The sequence below is a fragment of the Poecilia reticulata genome, linkage group LG1 (genome assembly GCF_000633615.1).
Source record: "Poecilia reticulata strain Guanapo linkage group LG1, Guppy_female_1.0+MT, whole genome shotgun sequence".
Classification (NCBI taxonomy): domain Eukaryota; kingdom Metazoa; phylum Chordata; class Actinopteri; order Cyprinodontiformes; family Poeciliidae; genus Poecilia; species Poecilia reticulata.
In genome coordinates, this window is record NC_024331.1 from 16,956,616 (window position 1) to 16,973,570 (window position 16,955).

The window sequence follows — 16,955 nt, forward strand, 5'->3', positions numbered from 1 at the left end:
CTTATGTGCTGCTTGAAAAACAAGACTTTTGATGTAGCAGATTTCATGCAAATGAGTGGTGATGTGTTTGAGAATTTTTGATTAATTTTTTTAATGTAAAATTAAATTATGTTTACAATTTTTCCCAATTCTTTGTACTTATTTTATTCCAGATATTTATGTAGGGAGGTCTGGCTTCTGTAGCATTTTTTTTTCATAATTAATTTGAAAGACCGTACATTTCTAAAATAGTTTTTTTAAAAATCTGTTTTTAAATACTGAATCCTGCATTTCTTTTCCTTGATAATGACGTCAAAGAATAGCTCAGAAGAAAGGCAGAAAGTTTTTGATCGACCAAAAGGTTTAGTCTGTAGTCTTATCTTAACCTTTAAATGCCTGTCTTTTTCTGTGATTTTTTATTTTCCGCCGTTCTTTAAAGGATTCATGGCCCAGCTGTGATTACGTTCAGATTTGACAGATTTATTATTAATGATCCACTGTCCCGTTTAAACAGTTGTATGTTGACGTGGCTCTAAAGTCATTTTAGCTCCGGCCTTGTTGTGCAATAATGTCCTTTAGCCTGGTGGTTTGTTTTTAGCACTCACATGCTTTGTGGTGACTTCATGTCAGGAAGCTCGTCCAAGTTTTGACTGAATAACAGAAACTGAAATCAAATTTCTGGTAAATATTTAAATAAATTAAGTATGTTTTAATAGGGATTTTTTTTAGAGGAATACTAACATTTGGTTTTAGGTGAAGTGTGGAAAAGTGGCCACAGCAGAGAATATGATCGGGTCTGTCCAGATCTGGTACCAGCAAACATCAAGTCTATTTAAATCATACTTTTGACTTATTATTTTTATGCTTATTTACTATATATACATATTCTAGAACTGTTGTATACACAAAAGCTTATCACATTTGTTGCCTTTAACTCCATACAGAGCCCTGATGAAAATGGACTCAGATTTGCTTCATTCCCCGGCCGTGGGGCTGACTGAGGAAGAGGAGGCAGACATGAATGACTGGAAGCTTCCTTTGACCTTCATGAAGAAAAGGCACTTGGAGAAGATCGAGGGCTCCAAGGCGTTGGCACAGAGCTGGAGGATGAAAGACAGGGTAAACCTTTAGCTTGTTAATGTCTGCATCGAGCCAGCAGGGCCAGAGAGAGAAACTGGGTTTTTACTTTTGAAGGTTTCATTTTCATTTTCAGAGAGCAACTCTGAAAAAGAGGAATTCACTAACAGATAATGATAATTTACTGGTTTAAACATCTCTGGACCTTAAAAGAAACAATCTAATACGTTTTCGAAATTCAAATTGCGTGTTTGGATTTCGTCAGCTACTCAATCTGGAGCAATAAACAAAATGTATTATGATGGAGACAGACAGTCTATTACTGGAATATTAATGAAACTTAATCATTTTATCAGTAATTTCCTTCCTCTACTTTGTCGCATATTTTTGATTCAGATTTTTATTATTAAACTTTACATATTATATTAGTTTTAATAACAAAAGAGATGTGGAGCAGGTGGCATGGTGGGTAGAGTCAGAGCACAATGTACTGACACTGGCCTCAACCCTTTCACCAGAATAGGATGCTGGCCACAGTGTAACATTGAACTGGCATTGAACTCTCTTGTTAATCCTCTTTAGTTATATCTGAAACTTTTTAGCACTATAGATAAATATGAACATTTTATTACCACTGTAACGTATCTTTTAATCATCATTATATGTCCAAGAAGATAGCAAAATCTACGAGAGATTGTGTTCTGGTTTTGGAATAGCCCAGCCAGATTTGAGTCTGACAGAACATGTTGAACGCTAAAATTGAATCAAAATGGGTTTTACCAAAGTATAAGTTGAGCTTTTTGCAGTTACTGTAAGTCACTAAGTTATTGTAGATTTTTTTTTTTTTAAAGAAATTTTTGATTTGTCCTTCATTTGTTTATTTTTCAGTTGATTCTTTGAGTAAATGTAACAATGTACTGGGAAAATGTTTCAAAATATATATATATATATATATATATTTTTTTTTTACGAAAACTTGGCAATTTATCAAGGATGAGTAGATTTTCAGAACCAGAATTTATAATTGCATGACTAAAATAAGTAAACATTTTTAATAAAATGAGTACCACAGGCACTGCACCAACCGCAGAGTGAAATCGTAACATGTCGGAACACTTTTATTTCCCTTTTCTCTGTCAGACCTGAAACTGCGATATCAGTCTGCTCTGCAGTAGCAGAGTTCACCTACCTGCGCCTTGGAGGATCACTAATTGCCATGTTCTTTGTTACCATGCTGTCTCGGTCTAAAAGCGCTTAGCTTTTGAACTAAGATCAGCAGATACCAGCAATACCTTTGGAAAGAGCACTTGTAAGGGAGGTGGTGTTATTGTACAGTCCCTCATGTGCTCGCTCCATCAATTAAATTAAAAGTTTCTGTCTGTGTTTAAACGGATAGCTCTTCTTCACCAGGAAACTGGCTCATCATTGTCTTTCTGCTTCGTTACTAAAGTGCTAATTCATTTCATTCTGCTGGAGGCTACCTATCCAGCGTTTTAAAGGTGAAACCTCATAGCTCTCCTTTATGATTTGTCGTTTGATCCACTGCTCAGCTACTAACTCGATTATTGAATTGCCTTTCTGCTACGGGGTGCTAACGTTATAATGATGGCAAGTGTCACTTAGTCATACATGGCCCTGAAAACTCTTCACCTATTGTAGAAATTCAGCCGATATGAAAATTTAACACGCGCCTGCTGTTGGGACACGAGCTGAATTAAACGGCACAGCACCCGCAGAAGTGTCGAGCTGCGGGAACATGAAGACATCATTAAATGTGAGGCCGCTATTGATTCAAAAGAGGTAATAAAGGCAGAAGGAAATTGACTTTCCTATCAAAAAGCTATGCTAAATCTACTCTGTAACATTCTTTTTTTTATTGCTTGGGGCATTTTCAGACCACAGACCTGCATTTATTAACCTGTGAGAAGACGACACATTTCTTGAAAATGTGGAGCTGGGTGCGCAAGAGCTTTTTATGCAAGAGTGATTTGAGTTTGATTTAACAAGTAAATGCAATAAGACTGCTCTGAAACTGTTCAGATGTTTTTATTTATTTTTTTTAAAGACGTTTGAGATGTTTTTGAGAGCACACATTTGATAACAGAAAACCTAAATAACGATCAAAGCTGGTGGGTTGTAATTTTCACCTTTTGGTTTTGCTGTTGTGATTCAGGCAAACCTCCCACAAAAAAGTTTTTTGCTTTATAGAGTTTGGACTCGGTTATCAGGAGAATATGCTTATGCTCTGGCTGATTTGAAATGATGGTTATTATCTGCAAGGGCTACTATGTCTAGCGAAGTGATAAACTAGAAGTTAAGCCTGGTGAGAGCAGCGTGCATCAGAAGGCTTATGAGTGGGCTTTCAGTGATGTTCTGCACTTTGGGAAATCAAAGGTCTCTCAGACACACACAGAAGACGACTCAGAGGTTTTACCATTACTTGCCTCATTGGTCAGTGTTGTCTATATTCCCCTGTTAGGCTTGTAGAAAAACAAACAAAAAAAAGCGATTGACTTGTCTGTGCATTTGCCGCCGTTGGTGTGTGAGCTACTTGTGCTCAAGCATGCCTGTGTGTGCACTTTCTGAACCAGTGAAAGCAATTCTGAGAAGAGTTTTGAGTCAGAAAAGCCGAACACTATCAGTGTTGTGCAACAGAGTCAAAGGTCAGCCCTAATTTCAGCTGAGAGTGCGGGTTTTAAGAGAAAATATCAAGTAAATGTTGATGAAGAATCAAACTATGTATTGTTGATATTTTTTTTACAAGTTTAAAAGAAACCAGCATAATGAACTGATTGTGGTAACTATTGAAGATCACTTTAAGTCTCTTTTTCTCACAGTAAACATGGTTGAAAGATTTCACATCAAACCAGAAGCATAATTGATCTCAGCTGAAGGTTGTTACAAACTGAGACATTTTGGCTCTTTGTAAAATCACCTGCTGCAGTCTAGCAGTCTATGCTGTGGTGAATGTTTCCTTCACTGCCACGGGGTTTTTTTTGGTCCCCTTTGGTCTGCACTGGGCGCTAAAAACAGATGTTACTTATTTTAATTTGGATGCTCATTTATGTAGAAGGAGTTTACTGACATAATACATTTTTCATTATTTAGGCATCAATCAAAGCACTTTCTGATTGATGTGAGACAACTGCATGAACAAATTGAAGTCAAGCCACCGCTGTCCTGGTTCTGGGTCAACTAGTGAAGTAGAGACAAAACTGAAATGATCATTTTCATCAAAGTGTCAGTTGGTTTCATGTGTTATATAGATGAAGCACTGTTTGTTTATCCAGATGCTCTTAAGATTTAAGAACGAGATCCTCTAATTAGACGTCTGTCAGCTGCTTCTCTGCAACAGTGTGTGTTCCCTAGTAAATGCTGACTATTTACTAGATTTACTAAGATTTGAAGAAGATTGCAAACATTTCCAAATCCATCATGTTCCATGACAGAGGTTTAAAGCATGAAAGAAAAAAACCCCCAGCAACCTTGCTCTACTGCGCTCAGCCTTCCTGTTATCCGCTAACTCTCGGCTGGCGACTGAAGCTCTAAGAGCTTTGGGTAAATATGCGTCTCGTTGTATGAACAGGCGTTATGACACCGCCGAATGGCTGCTACAGGAACTCGAGGATTCAACATGATGTAAAGCTCAAAAACGTTGATTTTGCATAATACCTCCCTCTTGAGGGATAAATAATAGTAAGCACAATTAGTTTTGAGGAGAAGAGGAACCAAACAAGAGGACTGTAACGCTGAATTCGTCCACTATTATTGTTTTAGAAAGAATAGGAAGGGGTATCCAACTCACATTTTATGTGTAGTCGTTGATGTCAGCACTGCACCAAACCTCCTGTGGTTCTGCAATGCTGACTTTATTTATGACGGCGCAAATTGTCTTGAGCTGCCTGAGTGGTGATTTAAGAACGGCCAGAGGCAGCTTTAGCAGGGGCTCGTTTTTGCTGCCGTATTGCCAAACTGCTATGAAAGTGTCTGTGTGACAAGCTCCTTTCAGCTGTGTGTGCTTGTAGATCCAATTAGATGATTCTTTGACACAATACACATATATCGCTTCAGTTTTTATGTTTGCTTCAGTTATTTGTTGATTAAGCTGCTCGTGAATGTGACAATATGCAATTGTTTTTAAAAGGAGTCAAATAAAAGGAATGACTTCAAAATTTATGTGATGATCTGACCCTGAACAAGAAAAAAACATTGAAAAAGCCTAGAGAGTAAAATAAAAGATAGGCTTGTGTTCTTGTGCACACCAGTTGCTTGGCATCACTCTTTCGCTTCAAATTTGAGGAATCTTTTAATTTAAAAGCTAATTTAGTTGAGACAGCGAGAGGAAAGAAAAATCATCCATATTGATTTGAAATGCTGCTTTGGCTCCATGTTGAATCTCAGTTTTAATTGTTCTGTCTCGGATTATGCAGACAACACACACACACTATACGACCTAATTAAATTCGATTGTCACCAAAAGTTTTGGTTGGATACTATCATCCTTGTCCCTGATGTAATCGGTGGCAATGGGTTACAAAGAAACACATCTTCCCACATTTGAAGTGCAGTCAGTTGCAAAAAGACTTGGGAAGATTGGGGGATTGTCAGTGTGTGAGGCACTAAGACCTGGACCATTGTTAGACATATGTGTGACCTCCAAGCCCTCAGGCAGCACTGCATGAGAAACCGTCACACTACCAGAATCAATACCGCCAGAGGGGCCCAACTGTACCTCAGTAAGGCGCTACCTCACTGCACCGTCTGTCACTGCATCAAGAAATGTAACCTAAACAGAGCTCTGCTCCACACGAGGAGGAGGAAAGCTATTTACCAACACTTCAACAATGAGGTAGCTGCTGGACTCAGAGCGCAGATTAAATTATAGAAAGACTGAACAGTTATCACGACAGAAAAGTGTATGGAAAATAAAGGTGTGTCACACATCAGTCTTATAGGGATTAATGAGTTTTAAATGTGAAGTTGGTTAGTACATAGTCCCAGTAATTAACCAGATATTTAACTGACAAGTTAAATATCTGGTTAATTAACTTAAAATTAATTAACTTAAATTAATTAACTTAGTTAATTAATTAATTTAAATTAGTTAATTAACTTAAAAACAAGTTGGTTTTTGCACCTGAAAATCTCTGCTGAATTTAATTTATTTATATTATTTCTTGAGTTTAGTTGTATAAAATAAAATAAGAATACATAAAGGTAATAATGATATTCTCATTTCCATAAGATTTATATATCAAACTATTTTAACAGCAGTAGATATTAGACCAGTGGTTCTTAACCTGGGTTCGATCGAACCCCAGGGGTTCGGTGAGTCGGTCTCAGGGGTTCGGCGGAGCCTCTGAGACCGACTTTACACACTTGTGTAAAGTCTTGATGACGCCCTGCTTTGCCATCACTTGCTGCACAGGATCCCGTTACATTGCTTAGCCAATCAGAGGATCACGTTACATTGCTTAGGCAATCAGAGCTGCGGAGGAGCACTGATTGAAGGAGCTCCACTCTCAGCATGGATTTCATCTTGTGTTTTTAATTACTTCAGCAAAGCTCAGTTTTTACTGTAGCTTTCGGTGTACTTCTAAATCTGCTCCTTAGTCACATCTTTTCGGGCCTGCTACTGCCTCTAGTGGCGTGGGGGTGGTAACACAACTAATATTGCTAATAATAATTAACACTACTAAATCAGAATACCGCAAAGTCTTATTTATTATTAATTTTTCATTTTCTTTAGAATGTAGAGCTAATTAAATGATCTAAACAAGTGGTTCCAGCTTCTCTCGATGGCCAACCTGTTGAAACTGTGGCAAATTTTAAATACCTTGGGTCGTTCCTGGACAGTCAGCTCAACTTTGCTGAAAACACTGACTATATTTTGAAGAACTGTTCTCAGAGACTCTACCTTTTAAGAAGACTCAGTGATCATGGGGTGACCCAACTAGACTCTAGTTGAGTCACCCTTATGTCTTGAATTTGGGGGGAAAAAAATAATTTTATTTATCACAAAAGAAGGGTTCAGTGAATGCGCATATGAATCTGATGGGTTTGGTACCTCAAAAATGGTTAAGAACCACTGTATTAGACAATGTTGTAGGTCTTTGTTCTGAAAGGTTTGGCATTTTTTACTTAAAATGTCAATTACATGTTTTGTTATGGTTGTAAATGTGAATTGTTAAACATATTGCTTAATTTTCTTAAACACACGGACATATTTCCAACAACCACAGGATGTGCCTTTCAATGGTTGTTTAAGAAATGAGAAGCAAATGTAAACCTTGATTTGAAAGTAAAACTGCTCAAATTCCTTTTTTTTATATTTCCGATGGACTTAAATTTATTGGTACCAAATTAAAACTGCCTAAGAATATGTAATTAGCTGAGCATGATCTCATTATTTTTCCGTTTTTTTTCCGCTTCTGCATCTTCGGGTTGTTTATCTCTCGGAGCAACAGGAGCTCATTTAGAGCTCGCTCACTTTCCTCTGTTCTTGCTTTCACACATGTTGTTTCTACCTCAGAATAATGAAATCGATAGGTCATCAATATTCAGCCCATTGTAATAATGTGGAAATGAGGCCGGTGGTCTGTGCTGTATCATTAGTTGAATTCAATCGGGTTCACGCAGTTCATTAGGCAGTGTATGGACTTCCAGTCACAGGGACACGAATGTATTTGCAATTTGCTGATAATAATTAGATTGTAGTGATTTTTATATCTGCATGTTGCGTTATAGCAGAGAGTGTTTGGGTTTTAAGCGGCGAGAGCTTCAGATCAAAGCAAGTTCCCATCCTGCTGAAGAGTTGCTGAGCAGAATACTGATTGCAGCTCTCACTCTGGCTTTGATGGTCCTTAAATTATGTATGCTGCTTGGTGAAGCTTGCACATTTTATACCTCTGTAGGATTTTCATAAATTGTATTGTTTGCATGACTCGGATCATTCTTAAAACTTAGCATAATCTTTCCTTGGTCTTTGTTAATGATTAGATGTGCTCCCGGTCTGTTTGCCTCTTTGTCAATTTGTGCCCCTATTTTCATTCTCTGGGAGCAAACTGGTTCTAGTTTCGCACCAGCTTTGTGTGGCAGAGCCAGAGTTCACTGTGATAGAGACACACATATGCATTGTAATCAGTTTTGTGGAAAAAGCCCCTGAGCAACCTCTCGCAGGGAGATTTGGTTAATTGGATATTTTAACACAATTCCACATTTTGTTCTTTGTACATCTTTGGATGTACAAAGACATCTTTGAATGTACAAATAATACATCCAATACAGAATGCATCTTTGGATGTACCGGGTAATAACCATCTCCCTGAAAGATGAGACTGATCTGGTGTTTTTACATATGAAAATAATGGAGTCAGTCTTTAGTTTAGTTTGGTCTCCTAAATTCCCCAAATGTTCCATGTTTGTCCATAAGGTCAGCTACCTGTGTCGTAAGGAACTCTCAAAACAATAAAATCCGTTTTGATTTTATTGCCCGATATGTCCATGATGAAGGATTTCTGTTGTTTAAAAAGGAGTTGTTCCTTTGCACTGTGACCACGTGCTTGCCCAGTAATGAATGGAGAGGGACAAAGTCACTGCCTCCATTCAGTAAGCTGGTTTTCCTTAAATGCATATATATATGTTTTACAAACTGACGTAATAAACTGAAGCTGATTATTATGTGGGACAGTTGTCATATAAGATGCTTTGAGATTACATTTTTTATGTATAAATTAACTTTTAGAGCATGACCTTTGTTTTTATATTTGGATGATTCAATCGTTGCTTTAGCCAGGGCGTAGATGCTTTTATACAACAATACATCACACTGTTATTTTTTAAAGTAATAATCTCAAATCTTTTTTGCTGCATGCTCTAGTACATTATCCGGTCGTTGTAGATCCCTGTCAGGATAATAAAGAGTGAAAATGATTTTATAAACAGAAAAAACAATAGAGGGACACAGCTTGTCTCTCCTTTTTAAGTGATAAACAAACTCGACCTCTACGGTGGTTTTCTCGTCATCAATCACTAAAAGTGATACTTCAAGTTACTTCTGCTCTCATAAACTTTTATTTATATACTGATTCGCATGTTTGGCCAATGAACCTTTGGCGTTTCTCCTCTGTGAATTTTACATGAACATAAATAAAGCCTGATTCGGTTAAAGTGGCAGAAAATGGTCGGATTAAACCCAGATTTTTCTCATTTTCTGCTTAATGGTGTCTGTCAGCTTCAGTCCAGTTTTTCACCTGCTCCTGCTTTCTGCTAGTGACAGAACGACTCAGGGAGATCGATGTTCACCACAGGTTTAATAACCTTCATTCACTGCCGACCGGATAAATGGATTAATCAGGAGTCATTGATCGGCCAGCGGGCCCTGATGCGGTCTGAATGGGAGTCTAAAAAGGCCCCCGAGGGAAAAGGCTGGGAAATCCCTCGGAGTCCCATGTCGTTATTAACAACAAGAGCTCTGCATCCAATTTTAATGCACAGGACTGAAGCAGAGACTCACATTCATACACACACAAAAATGCAGCTGAGTAGAAGAGTTTTCACTGTTTTTTTAAAAATTTTTTTTTTTTTTTTTTTTATTCTCTGCGTTTTGTTGTATTTTCTCATTTATGATCTAGTTTTCTTGTTTCAGCCATTCAAGACTGAAATAATCAAGCCATTAAATAAGCCACAATCTTGTTCTGGGTCAAGTGGTGGTTAAATCCCAGCAGATGAGCCTCTGCATACATTTTAGATAAGGTTTCCTGCTCCTTAGGTTGGGTGACAAAAGTTGGTAATAAAAGCACAGAGGGAGCACACAGCACACCATTGTGGCACCATTTTGCTTATATGCAGACAGGATAATCAAGAATAAGATGAGCGTGATTTAATCTGCAGCTTGCTAACAAGAATGTGCCTGTTTTGTCGCCTCCTGTTTGGCTGAGCTAAACTTTCCTTTTCACAGATTTGATGATGAACACATATGTATTTTGTAATTTCTAGTTCAACATTTGAAGCACTTGGATTGATTAAACTTTAAGCAGACAATAGCAAAACCGTACGTGCTAACCACTATAGGTGTGTTAGATGAGTGTGATCAGTTTTGAAAGTATGGCTGCACAATATTAGAAATACTTGAAATTGTGATACTGATACAATAATGTGTAGAGGGTATTGATCGCAACTGACCCATATTTTCTACCACTCATACTTTCACATATCAGTCACTAAGATTACGTCATTATTAGTTATGAAGGACTAGTACAGCTGATTCTCATCTGCATAACACTGATAGAAGACATTGTGTAATTTATTAATGCCTTGGGTTTTCCATATGTGTTATAATGCAGTCCATATTTTAATGCAGGACCTGAAACCAATGGGAGTTCCAACCAAATGAAAACATGTTGTGAGCACGAAGTGAAAAGAGAGGGTCGGGCAGATTCAGACACCCTCAAAAGCACCCTTGAGAGGAGCTAGGCTTTTAGTCGGCCCATTTGGTCTCAACTGTTTTTGAAGAAGATAAAACATCTTAAGAACAAGTGGGAAGAAAAAAAAGGTCATCGGCGAAAACTAAAGATGCCTTCAATAACGTTTTCTTTATCTTGACGTAGATTCTGATGTCATAACCATTAAGCAGACACATATATGTAGTGTACCGTGACATTGATTATATGACTTGTAGTTTTCACAGATTTGGAGGAACAGCAGGTATATTTTTGAAATATACCTGCTAGATGTCATCATGTCAAATATGCTATATTTGTATTGTTAGCTGTCATATATTTTAATTCAACATTTGTTGCTCATTCATAAAAAGATCCTGTATTCTCACAGCAGACGTAATTCTTACAAATACATGAAGTTTAAGGATGAGATTACCTTTCTTCATTATTTCACCACTCACACTCAGATTTGTTATTGATTTAAGTCAATTTTATGCTCACGGTCACTTCACCCCACTAAATCAACAACGATTTAAATCTGACAGCTTCTCTCGGAGCACAAACTGTTTTATTAATATAAGCTATGAAGGCTGACGGCGGCCCTCCTGTTTGTGTTGTTTTTGTGTGTGTGTGTCTGTGTTACGGTTCAAAACAAATAAGCGTATAAATCAATGAGAATAATGTGGAGCACATCTGTGTGCTGTCATATTCAAATGCCACGTTGGATTGTGAAAAATCCCACATTTATCTGCCGTATCTGAGTGCAAATGAGAATCAAATGTTTTGTAAATTACCTCTGTCAGATGCAGGATCAAAATAAATAATGTAATCAGGGCTGTTTTAATAGGATTTTAACTATCTTCCTGTAGTGAGCCACTTAATTGTAATCATGATTAACATTGCTGTGGTGCTGGGCCTTTAGTGATGTGACTGATGTTTGGCGAGTTATCAGGTTTTTCTGGCATTTGCTGGCTCAGATTAACGTAAAAAAGGGAAATGACCTTACAATTTTCCCAGCAGTTTGCTTTGACATTTTACCTGGAATGACAGAAACATCTCTCTTTTCCCTCTGGACTTCTGGATCATATTTCTCCAAACTGTCCTGCCATTTTCAAATGGTGTATTTTAAAGGGCAAATCTCATGTTTTTCTTTCTTGTTAAAACACCTTTTTTTCTGACAGTGTAAGCTTGTAGAGTGCATAAAACAAAATTATAGACCATTTTTGGCATGTAATGCTTAAATATTTAAACAAAAAAAACTGTTTCTATTGTTTACAACAAACACAGAGACATCTGGTTTTTGAGTTTCTGTTTGTAAATGGCAAGAACTGTCACTATATAAATCAGGCATATTTTCACTTTATACTGGTGACAGATAAAATGGGACTTGGAAGTGATTGGCGAGGCCCAGTAAACCTTTTTCCTTATTTTTCCTCAAAATAAGGAATATATCAATTAATTACACAATGAATTAGAATGAAATCAGTAATTTTAATTTGCATGCATGTTTGTTTTCCTCCTGTCTGTATTTCGACCAGAGTGGATGACAAAAGGCTTCACTCTAGTACGTCTCACTGACCCCTTCTCTTCTTATTTCTTTAGCTGAAGGATGAGATCAGTGATTAATATTTTTGAAGAACAATTTTGTTCACAGAGACTTCATAATGCATTTAATTTGTTGTGTTTGGGAGGTTTTGTTTCAGTTTCACTTATTACTTTTGGTTATTATTTTTATTAATGCTATTGGACATTTAAAATGTCTTCCAGTTCCAGCTCTACTTGTTCTGTAGAAATTATAGTTTTATTGATATTTAAGATGATGCACTTGCATTAATATGCCATAATTATATTAGTTGAAAATGGTCCCAAAACAACAACGTTATCGTTTATTGCAATAATTTCTGGGACAATTTGTTGTTGAGCAAAGAGGCTATATTTCTTTTAAAATGTAAAAATTATAATTATTTTACCCTAAAGATGTACATTTAGCTACTTTCTCATGTTCTTGTACATTTTGCTACTTTCTCATGTTTTATGTTAAAGGCTGCCAAGCAAAGTTTTCCATTTTTATAACTTTACTGCTAGCTCATACTTGCACCAACTTTTATATAGTAAGATGCAACTGCAGAGGGATTTGTGCATCACTTTTTAGTTGTGTAGCACAGCTGTTTCCTTTGTTTCAAATGTTGGACTTGAAAACCGTCAAAGAACTTTCCATTCATGAGGATAGGTCTTGACATTCACTGTGCAGGGAAGAAAAGGGCATGGCGTGAAAAAAAAAAAAATCAAGCTTAAATGAATGAAGTGATGTAATCTACTGTGCCTTTGTGTATGAGGCTGCATGTACATGTCAAGTGTAGCCCCACTGAGTCCCACTAGCATACTGACCTTTTACTCATTTGGTGGGAAGACACAGGGGGGCTTAATTAGTTTCACAATAACAGACCTCCAGAACCTGCTCAGCCAGAAGGTTGCACATAACCCACAGCAGACACGCAGCACATGCTCAGTGGGTCTACGTTACGGTGTTTGTCAAAGGTCGCCTGGCTGTGCTGTTATAACCTACATATCAAAGTCATCTTTAAGTTATTAGCTAGTAAGGGTACCAGAAAACAACTAGTAATGTTGTTTGGTGATAGTGGTCACCAAACACATTGTTCTTTCTAATTATGTTCTGTTTTCAATAAAAAGAAACTAGAGAATACACAAACTGAAAGGCAGCAATAACTTCCTTCCAGGAGAGAAACACAGCTCAACACAGAAGCATTGAGCATATTTAGTCAAAGTAGCAATAGCCCTTGCATATCCCTGTAAAAAGAAACAGCTGCACTGAGCTAGGAGTACTTTCTATTGGCAAGGAAAACAAAGAGCGTATACATGGCTATTTCCACCATAAGCTCTGTGAATGGTGCCAACCAGGATTGAGAAACGGCTAAATGAAGAAACGGTTTGTATGACAAAGAGTAGCTAATGGCAACAATAGTTCTGTCAGTGGTACCGTCCAAGAAAGAGACACTTATTAATACAGAAGCAATGATACAGAAAAACTGGGAGCACCCAGAGTTCATAGTAAGTGGTAGCCCTGTTAAGAGAGACAGTTAAACACAAGTCCCTGACGAGTATACTGTCATAACAGAAAAGATGAGAACAAATATTATTTTTCCTGATTAACTTTGATAAAATCTTCATGAACTCACATCTGATTTATCAACATTTATGATCAAATAAACAATATTGTGTGGACTATAAATCAGTTTCAGTACATTGATATCTGATCAGAATATACAATCAGTATTGAACCAGGATTTTTATAAAAAGTGTTGGTGTGGCCTGAAAAATAAGAACTTGACTGGAATATTGATGTCTTAGAGCACTAGACAGCAAAGAAAAAAATATTCTGCATTCAGACAAACAATTATTGAGCACTGGGAAAGAAACATATTTTAATTTCTGTTTTTAAAAGTCTTTTTCTAGAAATGCAGTTCTTTCACATCTGTTCATACAGGTGAGTGCAGGTTCAGCTCTTTAGGTAGGTGACCTGATTCAGGCTCATTAGGAGCTTCAGGATGAATCCACACAGCTTCGAAAAGCTTGACGTCTGTCGTGACACAACGGAAAATGTTTCAGGTGGTAATGGCTCCCTGCTAGTTCAATATTTAATTTGTGCAGCAGGGAACCTAAGCTGCCTGCCAGGGGTTGGTGATGTGTGTCAGGATTGGCAACATAACCCACAAATCAATGTTTACTTTATTTCATTTTCAGGTTTACGTCTTTACTCACTTCCTGCCTTAATGTTCACATATATGGTGCTGCCAGTAAATATGTGTTATACTTTTCTGTTTTGATATTTATGGGTTCTGTTCAGTCTGTATTTCAAAAGTTAAAGCAGATAAAAGACATGTTAAAACTTTGGTGCAAAGGTATTCTAGACAAATTTTGTTACAGACGTGGTTTCTTAGGAGAGTTTATTTCTTAAATGAAGAGTGGGGCTTTTGAAAACTTATCAAATTTTTGACAGGATTACATGCTTTTTGTGTGTGTGTGTGTGTGTGTGTGTGTGCGCGTGTGTGTGTGTGTGTGCGCGTGCGTGTCCCTACAGATGAAGACGGTGAGTGTTGCTCTGGTTCTGTGTCTCAATGTGGGAGTGGACCCCCCTGATGTGGTCAAGACATCCCCCTGTGCCAGGCTGGAGTGTTGGATAGGTGAGTATATCCTCCCTAATAACAAACATATAAATGAAAATAAATCTACTTTTCAATAAAGATCGAAGCGCTCTTAACAGAAATTCAAATTTGAGACAGGTGAAGGTAAAAAAAAAAAAAAATCTAAACGATGAGAAATGGGGCATTATCTTTGCAGGCTTAAATCAAATGAGATACAAAATAATCAAATTATGAAATAACTCTGAAGAGTTTAATGCTCTGCATTTTACGGCTAGTTGATCACGTTGAAAACTGTTAAATGTCAACAAGAAGTGACATTTAGCAGCTTGTCAGATTATTCACATCCAGGGACGTCATATTCACCGATGCTGGGGAAAATGCTAGTTCTCTATTGGCATGAATGGAGCTCTAGCACTTTATCACTTCTAAATCTGTCCCGCATCTTGTAATATTTTAATCTTAAGGATATTTTTTGAAAATAATACCAGAAAGAAACAGAAGCTGTATCCTAAATTGTCCCATGAGGTGCAGTGGCTGTGCTGAGCTGAAATGTTTGATGGTTCAATCCTCAGCTCAGACCGTTTCTCAAATGAACTATCGTCATCCATGAGCCTCAGTAGTCTTGAAAAGTATGGGAAAGGATTAAACATGCTTTATGATTTTCGTATGTGAAAGCTGTTTGACTTAAAAGCTTTTTACCTGTTACCTTTTTAGGAAAGAATGAGAGTATATCTATTTAAAAAAGGATGAAAGTTTAAATGCAGTGGTTTTCACATTGACTAACTAGGTCTGTATGCTTTATCTTTAATGTGCCAAATCACTTATTGAGTTTCAGTATTTTGAATCTTGTATACTGACTGCAGACTCATTGAAAAATCAGAACTTTTAACAAATTTAAATTCAGGATGAACTGGGACGGTGATTTCTAAACAGTGTTTTAAGCCCCAAACAAAACAATTAACCTGCTATTTTTCTGAGTTTTCATTAGCAAAATAGATTCTTCTAAAGGCTTTTAGATTTTGAAATAAAGGTGATATAAGTTAGTCCAAATACCATCATGAAATCATTGTCTGAAAAGCCAGTTTAATCATTGGGTTGTTTAAATCTCGTGAGCCGTACAGATAATTAGACCATATTACTGTGAAATGAATTTCTGTGAAATTCAAGGTTAATATTTTCAAATCAAATACCCAGAATATCATAAAAAAACTGGGAAAAAAAAAATCAGACAAAGCAAATCACCAGATCCCTCATTTCTCCTAACTGGAAATGTTCAACCATTGTTTTTTCTCCCCTGAGATTGAGTCAGATCGAAGCAGAAGCTCTGCTCCCTAAGTTAGACAAACTTTCTCTGCAAGGATAGTTTCCCCATTTATTGTTGTAGTTTGTAAGAAAGTGTTTACACTAATATTAGCTGGTAAGAGCAACTGCAATGCTCTAAAATGCTCTGCAGTCTTCAACTCCTCTTATATGAAGGAGCCGTATTTGAATAAATGAGCTTTGGAATGTTTTAATGTAAACATGTTTTTGTGAAAACTGCTTCGGAAACCATCACATAATCAAAGTGATGGTTTTTGAAGTACAGTACAGTTTTCAAAGACCTTAATATCAATTGCTTGGCTCTATATAACTATAAATAATTTTGTAATAATTTATAAAAAAAATATTTGTCTAAAATATATATATATATATATATATGTCTACAAGTAGCACTTGCAGCGCAAAGCAAAAATGTACAAATCCTCTGAACTTATTTCTACTTTACAACATTCACTACGAGAAATTCCTATGCATTTTCTGAGATAGACCAACACAAACTATCATTTTGAAATGAAAAGAAAATTATGCTATTTTTTTATTTGTTTGTATTCACCCCTTTTACTCTCATACTCCTAAATAAAATCCAGCACAGCCAACTACCTTCCACAGCTATCCAATTAGTAAACACGATGTGTGAAGCGTAATCTCAGTTTAAATCCAGCATCATGGAGACCAAGAAACACGACATGAGGTTTAAAGCAGGGTTCAGAGAGCACTGTGAAATGTTTAATCGGTTATCTGAAAATAGCAAAGACTTGATGTTTTTTTTTTCTTAGAGCAAAAACAAATTAATCTATCATATCTTTTAAGCATATTTGTCATTCAAACAGTCTTACTAGCAACGGATGATTTTCCACTTACTGAAAACAGTTGAACGCATGTTTAACATTTATTCTTTTTCTCAGTGTCATATGTTGCGATATCCTGATATTATTTTTAAAACCCATCAATTTTGGACTACATCTTTAATGCCAAA

General features: G+C 36.7%; 1 protein-coding gene across 8 annotated transcripts in view; it reads left to right on the top strand.

Annotated features, from left to right (window-relative positions):
- Positions 1 to 16,955, top strand: part of rptor (regulatory associated protein of MTOR, complex 1) — a 158,796-nt gene that overhangs the window by 2,730 nt on the left and 139,111 nt on the right. For all 8 annotated transcript variants that reach the window (XR_533531.2, XR_533530.2, XM_008406982.2 and 5 more), the window contains exons 2-3: positions 924 to 1,098; positions 14,596 to 14,698. Coding sequence is in view for 6 of the 8 variants with exons in the window: in XM_008406982.2 (XP_008405204.1) it covers positions 931 to 1,098; positions 14,596 to 14,698 (271 nt within the window). In the remaining 2 variants the exon portion in view is untranslated. The remainder of the gene's footprint in view (positions 1 to 923; positions 1,099 to 14,595; positions 14,699 to 16,955) is intronic.